Raw genomic sequence first — 16,973 nt, forward strand, 5'->3', positions numbered from 1 at the left:
TACAATGTTAACTGGCAATTCATGAAACTTGTTGAAATGAAATTAAGTCCACCGATAAAGTCCATTCAGTCATTGGTGCGAAGCATTGTTTTTATTTTTAGATTTAAGCCACTAGATGGCAAATCCCACCACGCGCAATGCGTGCGTGAACTGTGCTGGTTTTTCGATTTGGCTTACGAAGTGGCAGACCCTTCAACACGCACGGATCTATAGTCAGATCTGTCACTACCAAAATCATCTGATTTGATGATCCTGTAAAGATCCGAAAGAGAGTCCACCAGATGAGCGTGGAACTGATAAATATCCATCTTTGTGCAACGCCTGTGTCAGGCGTCCACGGCCGCGCATTTAAATAACAAATTGTGAACCTTTTAGGTACACCACTAGTAGAGTTGTTTCTGTCATGCTGTTTGCGCAGGATAGAGACTAATGGCTATAGGGAGCGTGCATGAACTGTAGAAGGCAGCACAGGAGCCGTCAGATTTTTGGCGCGAGGCGTAAATGTGATGTTTATTGTTCCGATGTTGCCCACAAGATGGCAGAACCTACTATGCATAAGAAAACACTTGACGTGTAAATGTACATGTTTTTGGTTCCGATTCAGGCCACAAGATGGCAGACCCTCCAACGCGCACGGTCCCTATAAACTTCTTTCAACTCTAACAAACTGTAGATGTTCGTTTGTTTCTATCTGTCATTTTGACATAGATCTTTTGGCTTAGATCAAATTGAATACGACTGTACAAAAACACCGCGTTCACTATTACACGTTGGTTCTCGCCCCGTCATTCAGGTTGAATGTATTACTTACTATTGTTTCGTTTCTTGTACATAAACATGACGAGGTTTAACTAAAGTCAGATTAACGAAGAGCGATAAAGAATATAAATAAACAGTTTGTAAATAAGAGCATTTACACACTATATTTTTTCACGTATCATTGTAAAAACTCAATGAAAAGTGAATAAAAACAATGTAAAATTGGTAGTTTAATATTATGTTTAATGAACTTTAGTGTCTAGTAAAATTTTAATTTTGTTTACTATTTTCACCAATATTGCCAACGTCCTTTGGCGCTTAGCACACTGATAGCGCACTTGGCATGTCATTTCGATGTGCGAGCGGGATGTCGCTATAATACGTGCATAGCATTGTCGCGCTCAAACATTGGAGCGACGTGCGAATCCAGTGTGCTAAGCGCCTTCGACGCACGATTATTGGTCACTACCTTCTCTCTGCTTAATTTGTTATTGTAACCTAATTTAACCAAATTTTTGTTTGTCTACAGTGCGAAGCTACGACAAGCACGACAAATGCGGCCTGGTGTGGATCCCCCGCGTTGTCGCGTACCGCTGCCGCACGTGCGGCATCTCTCCCTGCATGTCCATCTGCCGCGAGTGCTTCCACCGCGGCGACCACTCCACGCATGACTTCAACATGTTCCTGTCGCAGGCCGGCGGCGCGTGCGACTGCGGTGACAACTCCGTCATGAAGGAGGACGGGTGGGTAACAGTAGACAAGTGCATCTGCCCCTGCATGCTCATTTGCCGCGAGTGCTTCCACCGCGGCGACCACTCCACGCATGACTTCAACATGTTCCTGTCGCAGGCCGGCGGCGCGTGCGACTGCGGTGACAACTCCGTCATGAAGGAGGACGGGTGGGTAACAGTAGACAAGTGCATCTGCCCCTGCATGCTCATTTGCCGCGAGTGCTTCCACCGCGGCGACCACTCCACGCATGACTTCAACATGTTCCTGTCGCAGGCCGGCGGCGCGTGCGACTGCGGTGACAACTCCGTCATGAAGGAGGACGGGTGGGTAACAGTAGACAAGTGCATCTGCCCCTGCATGCTCATTTGCCGCGAGTGCTTCCACCGCGGCGACCACTCCACGCATGACTTCAACATGTTCCTGTCGCAGGCCGGCGGCGCGTGCGACTGCGGTGACAACTCCGTCATGAAGGAGGACGGGTGGGTAACAGTAGACAAGTGCATCTGCCCCTGCATGCTCATTTGCCGCGAGTGCTTCCACCGCGGCGACCACTCCACGCATGACTTCAACATGTTCCTGTCGCAGGCCGGCGGCGCGTGCGACTGCGGCGACAACTCCGTCATGAAGGAGGACGGGTGGGTAACAGTAGACAAGTGCATCTGCCCCTGCATGCTCATTTGCCGCGAGTGCTTCCACCGCGGCGACCACTCCACGCATGACTTCAACATGTTCCTGTCGCAGGCCGGCGGCGCGTGCGACTGCGGTGACAACTCCGTCATGAAGGAGGACGGGTGGGTAACAGTAGACAAGTGCATCTGCCCCTGCATGCTCATTTGCCGCGAGTGCTTCCACCGCGGCGACCACTCCACGCATGACTTCAACATGTTCCTGTCGCAGGCCGGCGGCGCGTGCGACTGCGGTGACAACTCCGTCATGAAGGAGGACGGGTGGGTAACAGTAGACAAGTGCATCTGCCCCTGCATGGTCATTTGCCGCGAGTGCTTCCACCGCGGCGACCACTCCACGCATGACTTCAACATGTTCCTGTCGCAGGCCGGCGGCGCGTGCGACTGCGGCGACAACTCCGTCATGAAGGAGGACGGGTGGGTAACAGTAGACACGTGCATCTCGCCCTGCATGTCCATCTGCCGCGAGTGGCTCATCTGACAAACTTAGAAATCGTCTATCTCCATCTCTATCAACTTTAGCAATGCTATATTGGAGTATCAATTTTCTTGGTTCCCAACAGGGCCCTTGCCACCCATAGAAGCGCACGACTACGAGTATGAAACGCTAACTGTTTTGCTCTAAGCTCCTCCATAATTATCATTAGGTACATAGAAGGCCTTACAACGACAATGGCATTTTATTCAATTATCGATAACTGGTGGGAGATGGCACAGGATCGAGACAACTGGCGTGTATTTGTGTCGGAGGCCAAGACTCATTTTGGGTCGCTGCGCCATTAAGTAAGTAAGTATTTAGCTAGTTATGTCAACTAGTTAATTAATAAAATAATGAGCGAGAATAACAAGGCGTCATGCGAATCGAATCATGAGGTCGAGATGAACAACGTGACTCCTGTCAAACATTCATGTTATTCAGTCAGTGAAAAATATTTATTATGAATTCTATTATATTACCGTAGAAAACTCTACCTTCTTCTTCCTCGCGTTGTCCCGGCATTTTGCCACGGCTCATGGGAGCCTGGGGTCCGCTTGACAACTAATCCCAAGATTTGGCGTAGGCACTAGTTTTTACGAAAGCGACTGCCATCTGACCTTCCAACCCAGAGGGTAAACTAGGCCTTGTTGGGATTAGTCCGGTTTCCTCACGATGTTTTCCTTCACCGAAAAGCAACTGGTAAATATCGAATGATATTTCGTACATAAGTTCCGAAAAACTCATTGGTACGAGCCGGGGTTTGAACCCGCGACCTCCGGATTGCAAGTCGCACGCTCTTACCGCTAGGCCACCAGCGCTTATCTAGGCCACCAGCGCACCGTAGAAAACTCTACCGCAGGCCTTAATATTTTTCACCAAACATTTGGTAGTAAACATTCTCCCGTGGTCGCAAAAATGGCTGCCTGCCAGTTGACCAGATAGTCTAATCCAATACTAGTTTATGCTCGGGTGACTTCATCACGGCAAATATCTGCGCAATGCGGTCTGTCGATGCCACAATGCGCAGTGAATATTTAATATGACTGGTCATTTACTAAAATTATTGTATGAATGTGTCTTCACAAGAATGTGTGTTCCTGATCTGACATTAACACTATTGACCAAAGTGGATCTTAATTATTGGCAATATTGGTTTACGAATGATTGGACGATATTACAGTCTCCTCACCTGATGCCCATATAATAAATAAACCTTCGAAAATCCAGTCACTTTCGCTGTTAGTCATAAGATGACAAAAAGCTGATTCATATATAGAAATTGCATCAAAACTATAATTTTCTTTGAAATATTGTAATTTATCAAACTGCAGATGAATTGAGAAATGTCATTTTATAATATCAATAAAATAAAATTATATTCAGTCATTTCAGTAATCCCGTGGGCAGATTGGCGTCACAAGGCTAAGAGTGGTCTACTTGTTCAATATGTTGGCCCAATGTGCATTGCGTCTCACTCTCTCATGAAGCAAAATGTGAGACGCAAATACACAGTGGACCAAGATATAGGACAGATGGAATACCACCCTAAGACAACCACCATTCAATCAAAAAAAGGATCTTAAATATGACGTTGAGTTGTCTCTTGCATACCTATTCGAGCGATGCCGAAAATTCGATTTATGTTCGCGGATATATTACTGATCGCGGTAGGCCTTGAAAGTATATGTGACTTATTTCTTGAATATCGCTTTATCATTGGTTCGCCGTGACCCACTCCACGGGCACAAACAGGATCGCCTACACGATATTAATATGGCGTTGACTCTATGGTCATCGGAATTGGTTATTGATGTGCTTCCATATTGGTCACAGTTCCTACCTTGCTGGTACGAGTAAGCACAAGACGAAGGTGCCTTGTATGACTCATAAGAGATATATGGGTATGTGTCTTTAGCATAGCTTCATTTATGATACAATAAAATTATTTAACCAGGTGGATTATTTCCCATTTGAAGTTTATTGCACAAGAAAATTCGTATGTGTATGTATCAATACAATCTTTGCCAGAAAACCATAAGATAAGGCAAAATTGATGCTAAAGTGAATACAGTGCGAAAAAATTCAGATAAGTAAATTATTTTTAGTTTATGAAAAGATTCCTTTCATCCATACTAATATTATAAATGCTACGAGTAAAGTAACTCTATCTGTCTGACACCTTTGCACCTTTGAACCGATTGAGACAACATTTCGTATAGAGATACTTTGAAGCCTGCGGAAGAACATAAGATAGTTTATATCAATCATCATCATCATCATCATTCCACACAGACGAAGTCGCAGGCAGAAGCTAGTTGTTTATGTTTAGGCGATGATAAAGCGTTGTTACTTGCTAGTGGAAAGACATAATCTCAGTCTAGTGTAAACACTGTAATAAGCAGTCGTTATTGTTATTACGTTGTGCCATTGCGCTGCTACGTAGCTACATTGTTAGCATTGTTACTAAGAGCAACTCAACTGACTTGATAGAATTTATGTCTTTGATATATAAGGTTTATAACTATACTGCCAGTTAATTAACTGTGTCGTTGAGGGTACCTATTTACCTCCTCGGTAACACAGGCGTTTATGTATTTATGGAGCTCAAATATACGTCAATAATAATTAGCGAACCATTGCTGTTGCTAGTCAACCTGATGAATGTAAGTTAAATCGCTACTCCGCCTCTTTGAATTAAAAGTCTAATGAGTTTCGGCACTGCAATCAGCATAAAATTAAACTAGTAATCTGTAATATATATGAGTAAAAAAGTGTTGGACTATCCTTCTGGAAACAGTGGAAACTGATAATGGTCCCTGGATGATCCCCCGGTGGTCAAGAGTTTTGCTTTTAGAAGATAAGTCATTTTAGAACTAGCGTGTTTAGATTAGGCTAACCTCTGCCTTGGTCCAGTGCGCCGGCCTTGCTTTGCACACGACTCATTCCAAATGCTTGGTAAAGAGGCTAGTCAAAGATCAAAATTTGCCTTCACACACAGTTGTTAGAGATCTTCAACGAAATTTGAAGCCCTTCGGCCGCGTACGCAACCAGAGCTTCGTAACCAGATGCGATCGAAAACTATTTCTGCTTTGTACGAAACCGGTTGCGATCAAAAACTAATTCCGTCTTACTAGTTATCAGTTACGATCGAAAACTTTTCTTTGTTGTACGAAACCTTTCGACCGTTGATAAAGTCAGCTAAGATTATATTTATACACCTTGTTATACAGTATAAGTACTGTACACGTTATATCATCAGTCAAAAATCAGAACACAAAAATGTACCAGTTGATAATATTCAAATACTTTGTTGGCAAATACAATGTAACATTGTTCCTTAAAAGACACTGGCTTAAGAGACATGGAGCACTGACATTCAGGATAAGAAATTATCATGAGTATCATGACAAAATATTTGAAAAAGAAACCTATAGCTAGATGGCCTAGACATTGGTTTCGTATAAGAACGAGAAGTGTTGGATCGTAACTGGTTACGGGTAAGACGAAATTAGTTTTTGACCGCAACCGGTTTCGTACAAGGCAGAAATAGTTTTCGATCGCATCTGGTTACGAAGCTCTGGTTGCGTACGCGGCCGAAGGGAACGAAATAGAATAAGTTTAGAAATTTGACTAGAGCTAAAAAAAACAAGTCAAGTGCGAGTTCGTTTTACTCGCGCACTGAGGGTTCCGTACAAACTTTGAATTATCTCGTGTAACTATAAAGGCGAAAGACTTTGGATCAGAAGTACCTATAATAAGTATAATTGTGTACAGCGCCATCTCTCGGCAAAAATGCACGTATGTTGGTTTTTCGAGGATAATTCTCCATCATGTGAACCGATTTCAAAAATTGTTCTTTGTTCTTCGCTGAACATCTTGTAGTCACGTTACATTGGCGGGCGTGAACAGCATAGCAGAGAGAATACAGCTAGGCATCAGACACACCTCTTAATCGGTTCACGAATACTCGGTCGTTACCACGAGCGACACGACACCTAAAACGAACTTTATCTACCTGATGCTGTAGTCTATATTGGGAGGCAGTCGCGTTTTGCACCTTCAATGAGTGAGCAGGCGTATGTTATCACGTGATCACCATTTGTTGGTGAAAGATAAAACATCCCTTTGAACACCGCTCGATAAGAAAGAAAGCGATGTTTTATCCATTATCATTACAGTTTTAACGAACCATTACCGCGACAATCACAAATCGCCCAAAATGAACTATACATTTTTCTACTCTTTGGGTGTCGAACTTATATTATATGTCATTGCATTGCACTTTCATTGACGATTAAAATTGACGGTTTAAAAGTATAGGTAAAAACTCAAACAAACTGAACCAAATAAACCATGATGCTGGTGTAAAATGCTTAGTTTAGCTCTCCGCTTCATGCAGTTCGAAATCCCTATAAATAACATGTGTGGGCGTTATGCATTAGTAAGTAAATAAAGCATTGTGTCGCCTACGTTTCGTTCATACCAGCCACGTCGACCGTTCTTATTTGCACCCTAAAATTAACACTATAAGGTAGATATTCGTATGGTAGTCATTGTTTACAATTCCCATCGCTTACCAACTAAAAGGGACACCTATACTGGTTCATCATAACATCGTCCATAGTTAAGTGACGATTGCAAACCTTAATGTATAGATATAAGGTCTAAGGTCAGTTGAGTGTTGTTGACTAGCTCGTGTTAATGGAAGTCGAACTTGAACTCGGGACCTTGACCTTGAGCGACGCTGCGATAAGGGCGGTAGATTTAACGCTTATATGGAGAACATTATACTATCTATGACGTCATGAGATACAGTCCTCAAGGGTTAGATTAGAAATAGTTTTCTCTTGTTGCTTAATAGGTCAATAAAATTGGAACTGAGAATAGACCGTATATTAAATAAATAAATAAATATTATAGGACATTATTACACAAATTGACTAAGTCCCACAGTAAGCTCAATAAGGCTTGTGTTCCAAGATAATTCAAAACATTTTGGAATTGTCGTGGGGTTTGGTCAAATTGGAATTTATATTAACCCTTTTAGACTTGTAAGTACAGTCGCCATCAGTTATATCGGTGCGTCCAAGGTGTTCATAAAGATCTGAACACGCACACTGACGGCCTGCCAATAGACGCGTGTTAACCACCTTGAGCACCTTGGCCGCTCACCTATATATATCTGATGGCGACAACGTACAAGAACTAAGTTCAGAGGTTTGGTTACTGATCGAGATCACCAAACACCTCATACCTATAATGATGTACCTACCTGCATATACAAGACCTTATATTTCAACGATTTTTTCAGGTTAGAAGTCATGCCAATGAAAGTCATGACGTCTACTGTTCGAAATGCATATACCTACCTACGTATATGTATTTCGTACAGTAGAGACGGATTTAAAAACTTTAACTTAAGTCTGCATTACAATAAATTATAATAATGTAATCTACTTATGTTAGAATCAATATTAAAATGTCCCAACTCAGAACATGAAAGGTCGAATACATTTGGTTAGTAATTAGTGTATGAAACTGATAGCGTATTGTTTATTATGGACTTATTAATAAGTCATATTCATAATCAATCTACTAATTAAAATTAATGACCGTGTCCACTTTAATAGAAAGTTACTTGACTTCAATTTATTAAGACTATGTAACTGACTATGTTAATTTATTTTATTAAGAATAACTGAGATTACTAATACGCTGTGTAGATATATTTCGTACGAAATAAATAAGTACTAGGTTGTTCTACAAAATTGTATTTGACTTGTACCAGTAAGCTACCAATAAAGATTATGAATTAATGAAAATCTTTATTTTCAGGAAACTATGGGCCCATAGATAAATACCTTAAAACGCATACATATCATGAAATATATCTTAAAAACTAAAACACACACTATGGCAGCGATGCATTTCGCAACCCGGCTGTGTCAGGGAGCCGGCAACGGAACCGCCGAAACTTGACACCCTTATTATCTTATCTTCTCTTAATTTAACAGGCTATATGCATTAATGCAATCGTATTTACAATTTTAATGTCAATGTTACTGATACGCTGATAAAGTAAAGCATGCAAAGCCTGTGTCAACTACATTAGTTATTCTTAGTTGTCAGAGATGTGCAAAATACTTTATAAAAAGTATTTAAATACAAAATACAAATACTTCCTTGATATACTATTTCAAATGCAAAATACAAAATAGTTTTCAAATTTGTATTTAAAATACTAAATACAAAATAGGTATTTTCAAAATGCTTTTTTAAAATACAAATACTTTGCGATAAAAGATACTCTTAAATCGTGAATACCTAGTCTGAATTAAAAAGTTAGTATTGCTCGGAATTTACAAGTTGGAAAGGCTTTCTTTATTCTTTAAAAATAGTGTGTAAGTATATCAGTCCTCTAGAGTACAAATTTTGTGTCTCCTCATGTTTACGGGTTGAATGGACTTTTACGTGATGGTTTTTAACGGTCAATTATTAAAAGCATTAATTTAGATTTGTAATGTTTTACAGCTAGTATATACCTCTCGTTGGTTGGTGAAAACGTCTCGTTTGTGTTTCACCAGGGCAGAAAAGTTTGTTTACCTCTCGTGCCTTGAAACCCTTGCAACGCTTAAGATTCAACATTTTTTAATCTCTCGCTACGCTTGTGGTCATTTGCGGCGTTACTAAACAGATTCACCAGTTCCATGTTAAAATAATAAATAAATATTATAGGACATTACTACACAAATTGACTAAGTCCCACAGTAATAAGCTCATTAAGGCTTGTGTTGTGGGTACTAGACAATGATAAATATTTATAAATACTTAAGTACATATACATAAGGTCGATATTTAAACGATAGATACAATAACAGCTTCGACAGGAAAACATAACTAAGTATGTAATAATAGTATTAAGTAAACGCGGATCGGTCCGCGCGATCTCGCCAACTATTACATAAACCCTAGAGGTTTTCAATAGTGGCTTATTGTGTTAAACCCTGTTTCAAAAAATTCATAGTGAATAAATACACAAAAAAAAAAACAGAAAACACCCATGACTCAGGAATAAATATCTGTGTTCATTACACAAATAAATGCCCTTACCAGGATTTGAATCCGGGACCATCGGCTTCATAGGCAGGGTCACTACCCACTAGGCCAGACCGGTCGCCATAAAAGAATGAGAGAGTTGCAAGGATTGTAACGTCAGAAGAGATTGTAACTCCTACTTACTTCACCTAAGCGCTGGTGGCCTAGCGGTAAGAGCGTGCGACTTGCAATCCGGAGGTTGCGGGTTCAAACCCCGGCTCGTATCAATGAGTTTTCGGAACTTATGTACGAAATATCATTTGATATTTACCAGTCGCTTTTCGGTGAAGGAAAACATCGTGAGGAAACCGGACTAATCCCAACAAGGCCTAGTTTACCCTCTGGGTTGGAGTTGGAAGGTCAGATGGCAGTCGCTTTCGTAAAAACTAGTGTCCGCCAAATCTTGGGATTAGTTGTCAAGCGGACCCCAGGCTCCCATGAGCCGTGGCAAAATGCCGGGACAACGCGAGGAAAAAGACTTACTTCACCTAATAAAAAGTATTTTGTATTTTGAAAATAGAAAATAGGTCCCAAAAACTATTTGAAATAAAATACAAAATAGTTTTCTTTAAAAGGTATTTAAATACAAAATACAAAATAGGTATTTTGCATTTTGTATTTGCATTTGAAATACAAGTATTTCAAATAAGTCACATCTCTGTTAGTTGTTGCGTTTTGCGTTGTGCAATATACATTCGCTTTTGCACACAGCTTTCTTAAAAAATAAAAGTTATGCAATTTCATTATGATTGAGAATTTAATAACGGATGGAAGGGGATTTATTCTATATCATTTAATAATACTTCTATAAAAAAATGTGCTTGGATTACCAAGTACATTTTTTTATAGAAGTATTCTTACGATTACGTAAGATATAGATATTTCCACATTATGAGATTTTGTGATCAACCAAGTTACGGGCTCAAAATGTCTATTGATGCATGTCCGTTAGAAGATAGCGGAGCCGAAATGTAGAAAATCGAAATTTCCTTATCCGTGTCTGTCGGAGACACACGATCAATAGAGAGGCAGATAACGAATTTTCTATTTTAGATGTCCGCGGTAGGCCCTCTGAATCGAACCCCCAAGGTTAATCGTTGCGACCTAGAATAACTGTAGGTCGCGACCTTTGCCTCGAACTCGATCTAATTTGGTGGAACTTGAAATTGCATTGTCTCTCGTCGAGGCTCGTCTAAAAGTTAAATAATTATTAGTATTGAGCGATTCCATTGGTACCTTGTATTGTACATTTAGGTACAGATATTGTGCAGGTGTGGATAGATATAAGTAGATACCGATTTGCGTAACTATCTGCGACAAGATCCGTCGCCCGAAATACGTCTCCATTGCTCCCAGGACTTCATTTGGCGGTTTGGCGCTACTCTAACTCTATACAAATGTAATCGTATCAAATATCAAGTACTCCATGCAGAAAACTTGTCATTTTACTTGCTATTCAGTATATGGGACTAAAAGTTAGAGAGCGAAGAGTATTGCAGCAGTGATTCGTATCTTTAAAAAGATCTGGGAACCTATGCTGCCAGCATTACCTGCAGCACCTTTACCACCAGACGTGGTAAAGGTGCTAAAACTATCGAATATCGGCCGGCCTAGCTATGGCTTCGACAACGAAACGCGTCGTCTCCCTGTCACTCTTCCATATTAGTGCAACAGTGACAGTTGACTGAAATAAAACTGAAATTAGTTCCGTGACAACAACATTTATTTACATAAATTAGCAAATAAGCCGACTACATATCTTTAGCAGACGGCGAGAAATGCTCAAGGCCGCCGCGAAGGTCTAATGTCAAGTCAAGTTCAACCGGCGGCTGTCTCTGTCTAGCGCCTTCGGTATCGTTTGCCCTCTCGCTCGGACACACGTGCCTTCGAGGTCCATATAGGACAGGACGGATATTCGTATATTGTCATAATAAAAAGAAGAGTTTCGTCTCATGTTTATATTTAGAACTGTATATGACCCGCGAATTTTAATTTTATTGGTAGGTCGTCAAAAGTAAAGTACTGTTTTGTAAATAAAAATGTTTCAGGGTTTCTTATAGGATAGGTATTGATTACAGGTTTCCGAAAATTGTATTAACCTCAATAGAAGATTACCTCAAAGTTGCCTACCAAAAGTCTTTTACAGAAAGAAAACAAGCGTTTTCATGTTATTAATCAGCTAGACAACTTCTCCTTATGTAGTGATTTTTAGTTAATGATTTAGTAATTTAATTTGATGGGACGTACACATGAACAGTACAGCTCCCCAAGTCCCGATTATTGTAGCCGAAGAAGCCTACCTCGCGTGCTAATCTGTTACAAACGGTCTTAGAGTTAAATCTGTTTTGGCTACGAAAAAACACTCCGAGCGAATTCTTAAAGTATACAATGTGATAAGCGACAGTAGTGTCAGCACCTAAGTTGATTTGCTTAAAATGTTATGCGTGTTCGTTACTAATGTCATTTTTTTGGTGTTACAGATTCTGCAGCAACCATGGAAACAAGTGTCCCAGGCCGGGCACAGCGCCCGCCGAACTCATGTGTGTTGCTGAAGCCATGATGCCGCGCCTCATACTGCGGCTACTGCAGCACTTTAGAGAGAACAGGTAATTTTCTGAGACTGCAGCAGCCATGGAAACAAATGCCCGCCATCCGGCACGGCGCCCGCCGAGCTCATGTGCGTGGCTGAAGCTCTGATGCCGCGGCTACTGCAGAACTTTAGAGAGAACAGGTAATTCGTATTAGTATACTAACAGCCACGTTCCACCGGACGGTAAAGTCAGTATCAATAGAAACTTTTTAGTGAGGGCCAGTGGCCAAATATGTATATTGCATCACATTTTCCTTAGATACCATAATTAGGAACATGCGTTGTGATATTATTAGCCCTTTTGCTATAACTACCTATTTATGCTGACTGTACAGTGTACGTGTAACGTGAAATACGCAGCCAGGCAAGGCCTCAAGGAAAATATACCAATAACCTAAGCAAGAAAATATTTCGATGAGGGCAGTTTCATATGACTTTCCTAATTGTCTCTGTTGGCAGTTTCGGCGGCGATCGTTTCCTTCAACAAGGATTCGTTTCTCATACTGTTTTTTATGTAAAATTTAATAGACTCATGAAGTCTACCGTGACAATAAAATGGCTGCTGCATTTAAAAACAACCATTAAAAGTTCGATGTGCTATTTTTATGTCACTTGGAATTTTTGTATCAAAATTGATACATTATTTGAATAAAAACGTCTCTGTTGCTCCCAGGACATCATGCATGCGACGGTTTTGCACCACTCTAACTACAAATGTAATCGTATCAAATATCAAGTACTCCATGCAGAAAACTTATCATTTTACTTGCTATTCAGTATATGGGACTACAAGTTAGAGAGCGAAGAGTATTGCAGCTATTACCATCAGAACCGTTAGGAAATCCTAAGTGATTCGTTCTGTGGGCATTACATTACGGTTTCTAAACGGAATCTATTGTAATCACGTGTTTTGCGCAACGCATCTGAACCATTTTTAACACACTGATACAGTCTCAGCTGGAAACTGATTCCATAGTGATAGCTATTCGTTCTCGAACCGAAACACGTGCGCTGTTAGATACATTATGTATAAGGTTAGCACGGGTCAGGTAAACAGCTTATCTCTGCTTTGCTCTTTCACACCACGTTTCTTTCATTTCAAGTCACGTTTGTCACACATCCGAACAAAAATATGACAAGTAAAACGTTTGAAAAACTATAACCTGGTACGGATTTTACTCGTATAGCACTTCTTTGATGAGAAGACTCAAACAACAGTAGAAATAATTAGTTTTAGGAATTTCAAAAAAGGCATAAAAGTTAATTTGTACTAATCTATGTCGCTGAAGTGTTCATCGTGTGGGTGCGGGTGCCGAGTGTCTCGGTCGCAATTAACATGTAACATAACGCCTTAAGGTGCAGTAGGTTCAGCCAGCAGAGTTTAAAAAAAATCGTACCTGTTTTTTAAATCACAAAATACGGTTGGCAACATTTTTGCCTTGAGAAAATCTTGAGACCTTTCTCTGATAACTTCCTCGATTCAAAACCAGTTTTTTTTTTACTTTCGGTCGATACAAAAAAAATCACAAACATACGGGCACGCACAAACATCTCGCTCACGCTTTCGCTCAGTAAAAGACCTTAAGTATGACATTACTTATACCCATATGACACATACTGTCGATCCTCATCGATCGTTGTCGGCGCAGCGTGACCACGATTTGTTCTCGTCATGCCGTAATGCATCTTGTAAAAGACAAATTGCAGTATTGTTCTCTTGTCAGCGACGACGTAAAATGTACGCGTTGTTTACATGAGACTTTATAGCGAGATGTAGTTTCAAGAATTTAATTAACACATGTTTTAAAAGTTTACTTTGTTGGTGGACTTAGATAATAATTATTCCGAAAATGATCCTAGTTTAGTGGCTACCATTTAATAAACGAGGGAAATTAAATCTTGTTATTGCCCAGGAGAGTTGCTTGACAAACAAACCAGTGGAAACAAGAAATGGTTTCGTTAAAATAAATCCCAGCTCCCAAGAACTCATGTGCAGATAGCAATACTATTAGCTAAGCACCTTTGCATACATGTTTCTATGCAGGGGTTACCTAACGTAACCTAAACCTCTGGGTTGAATATATGTATGCATGAACATTTGTCATTAGAAAAGTTTTAGTTCCTTTATTTTTGATTTTTACATAGGGCTTACATTTCTCTCCAGTTGAAATGTCTCTGATTTTTATTGCAATGCAGCGGCATGTATGTAAATATTGAGGTCGTCATGGCATTACCATAACGTTACGTGATACGTTTACAGTTACATGAACCAGTAATCCCGTCACTTCTCCGGACTTTTCAGGCATGTAATATGCGTTGTAATATACAGATCCTCATGATAGACGGCGCGTCAAACTAATCTGTTGAGCAAGTTTATCACACTGTGAAAGGCTTAACCCCGATAAGAAGAAGTTTAAGTCACTTTACGAAGAAGCCCTGAAAGTGAGCTTAAGGATTCCACGTTCAAGTGTTTTTACCCCGGCCGCTCGCGTGCATCACTTTATTTTATGGTGCCGGGTCATATGAGTAAACTTGTAGTTTCTCGTTCCTCGTGTATTTTACTTTAAATTTTACTACGGAATTTGTAGAAGTGTCCCCAATGGAGTTCTAGAACGAGCATCTAAGTCTTTGCAAGCTTAAGTAGCATTTACTTAACAACAATTGTTAAATGGAATCTTTAAACAAATTCCACCACGACATTTTCGAATGATTACCCTTTTTGTTCCAGCGACCAACCCTCGGGCCAAGCACAACCTACATCGAACAGCTACCGCATAGCAGTCCAAGAGTGCGAGGGCTACGTGCAGATGTTGATGGAATTTAACAACATGGGCGACTTGATGCGCTCCGCCATGACCAAGGCGCTCATCAACCCTCAGGTATACCGTCACCAGCAGCACAAGAACAGCACCGCATATCAGTCCCAGAGTACGAGAGCTACTTGCAGGAGTTCAACAATCTGGGCGACCTGTTGCGCTCCGCCATGACCAAGGCGCTCATCAACCCTCAGGTATACCGTCACCAGCAGCACAAGAACAGCACCGCATATCAGTCCCAGAGTACGAGAGCTACTTGCAGGAGTTCACCAACCTGGGCGACCTGTTCCGCTCCGCCATGACCAAGGCGCTCATCAACCCTCAGGTATACCGTCACCAGCAGCACATGAACCATATAGCAGTAACCCTCAAGTCTGTAACATCATTTATCATTACAGACTAACATAATATACAAAACCTCACATCACGTGTTCATAATTAAGCTCCGTATCACATGGCGACCCTGCCAGAATATATATTTTTAGTAGTACATTTGATGTTACTGTTTCGTAGAGAGTATATACAGACTGGAAGTTAAGTAGTCAAAGCCCGTAATAACTTTGATTATAATAACTGAGTGGTGCGGAAGAATGAGGAAAACCATAGGTTTATTATATACGAATCAGGTTGCGGTCTCGCCTGATACAAACAAACACTAAGCTGGTTGGGCTGACAGATGGTTAGGTGTACTAAAACATCCTTAACTTCCAATTGGAGGACCTTAAGTATTTGCATTAAGGTTTATTGTCAGTTAACAGTGTACGTAAATGAGGAATGAATATAACTCTGGCGGAGGACAAAGCTAATGTCCTAAGTAAAAAAATTATAAGTTGGAGAAACCCGTAAGAAATTAGCCTTGTCTTAATGCTTTAATTCTGTTTCGTGCAGCTGGAGATGGGAAATGGCTTGGCTTATGCCTGCACCTTTGTTGTATTGGGTGGTTTTATTAAAGCGATCCGACAAGACTCGAACCAAACTAACTCTGCATGGCATTTGTATTGACAAACTGTGACAATGTATCGATTGTCAAATTTCTATGAAAATAAGACGTTGTAAATGACACCCAATGACTCTAGATGCTGTAAAATCAGATCAAAAAATCTCATACACGAATTTTTTACAGTATAACGAGCGAGATGGTGCTACCAGGCTGCTGTTGTACAACTAGGGAATAAATCAAATTGTTTTTGTGAAATGTGTTTGATTTATTTATTATTTATTTTATTTTATTCCTGATCAATTGATCATATTTAAAGACTAAAATATCCTATAAACCTTCCTGTAATTCGTCTCGTTTCAGAGTTAATACCAATTGAAAAAAAAACATCGTTTATTGTTACTTAGGCCAGAATAAATATATGCAAAATATACCGATAAAACCGCCTCAAAATCCGTGTTTGCATAGGTGTTATATACTAAAGAAACTTTATTTCTAATTCAACAAGACAATCCTAAACTGTCGAATGTTGTTTACAGATGTACAGAAACTTGGTGGAGCCGCCGTTCCCGGAGACGGAGTACGGATGCTACATGGCGGAGTCTAACCGCACCTACGAGAAGGCACTAGATTCTTTCCCGGCGCCTGAGTATTTTCCCGATGAGTACGTTATTTTATGCGCATTTTTTTATTTCAGTAAATGGCAGAGACCTTGTCACCTGTTTCATTCCCGAACCCAAGAGCTGCTAGGGCCCCTAGGGGATCTGGCAGGGTGGAAGAAAAAAGCTCATGATTCTTCTCCTACAATACACAAGGGCCTTAATCGCGTTGCAGTCTGTGTAATGTCCCTGCAAGCTTTCCAAAATACAGCGGCAAGCGA

The 16,973-nt window shown here is 40.6% G+C and overlaps 1 protein-coding gene across 1 annotated transcript in view; it reads left to right on the top strand.

Annotated features, from left to right (window-relative positions):
- LOC133524537 (E3 ubiquitin-protein ligase Ubr3-like) overlaps positions 1-16,973 on the top strand; it is a gene marked incomplete at its 3' end in the record, with an annotated part of 79,236 nt that overhangs the window by 22,649 nt on the left and 39,614 nt on the right. Inside the window, exons 2-5 of the mRNA XM_061860622.1 lie at positions 1,289-2,438; positions 12,231-12,356; positions 15,069-15,219; positions 16,633-16,757. Of these exons, the coding sequence (XP_061716606.1) occupies positions 1,289-2,438; positions 12,231-12,356; positions 15,069-15,219; positions 16,633-16,757 (1,552 nt within the window). The remainder of the gene's footprint in view (positions 1-1,288; positions 2,439-12,230; positions 12,357-15,068; positions 15,220-16,632; positions 16,758-16,973) is intronic.

The sequence above is a fragment of the Cydia pomonella genome, chromosome 13 (genome assembly GCF_033807575.1).
Source record: "Cydia pomonella isolate Wapato2018A chromosome 13, ilCydPomo1, whole genome shotgun sequence".
NCBI classification, from domain to species: domain Eukaryota; kingdom Metazoa; phylum Arthropoda; class Insecta; order Lepidoptera; family Tortricidae; genus Cydia; species Cydia pomonella.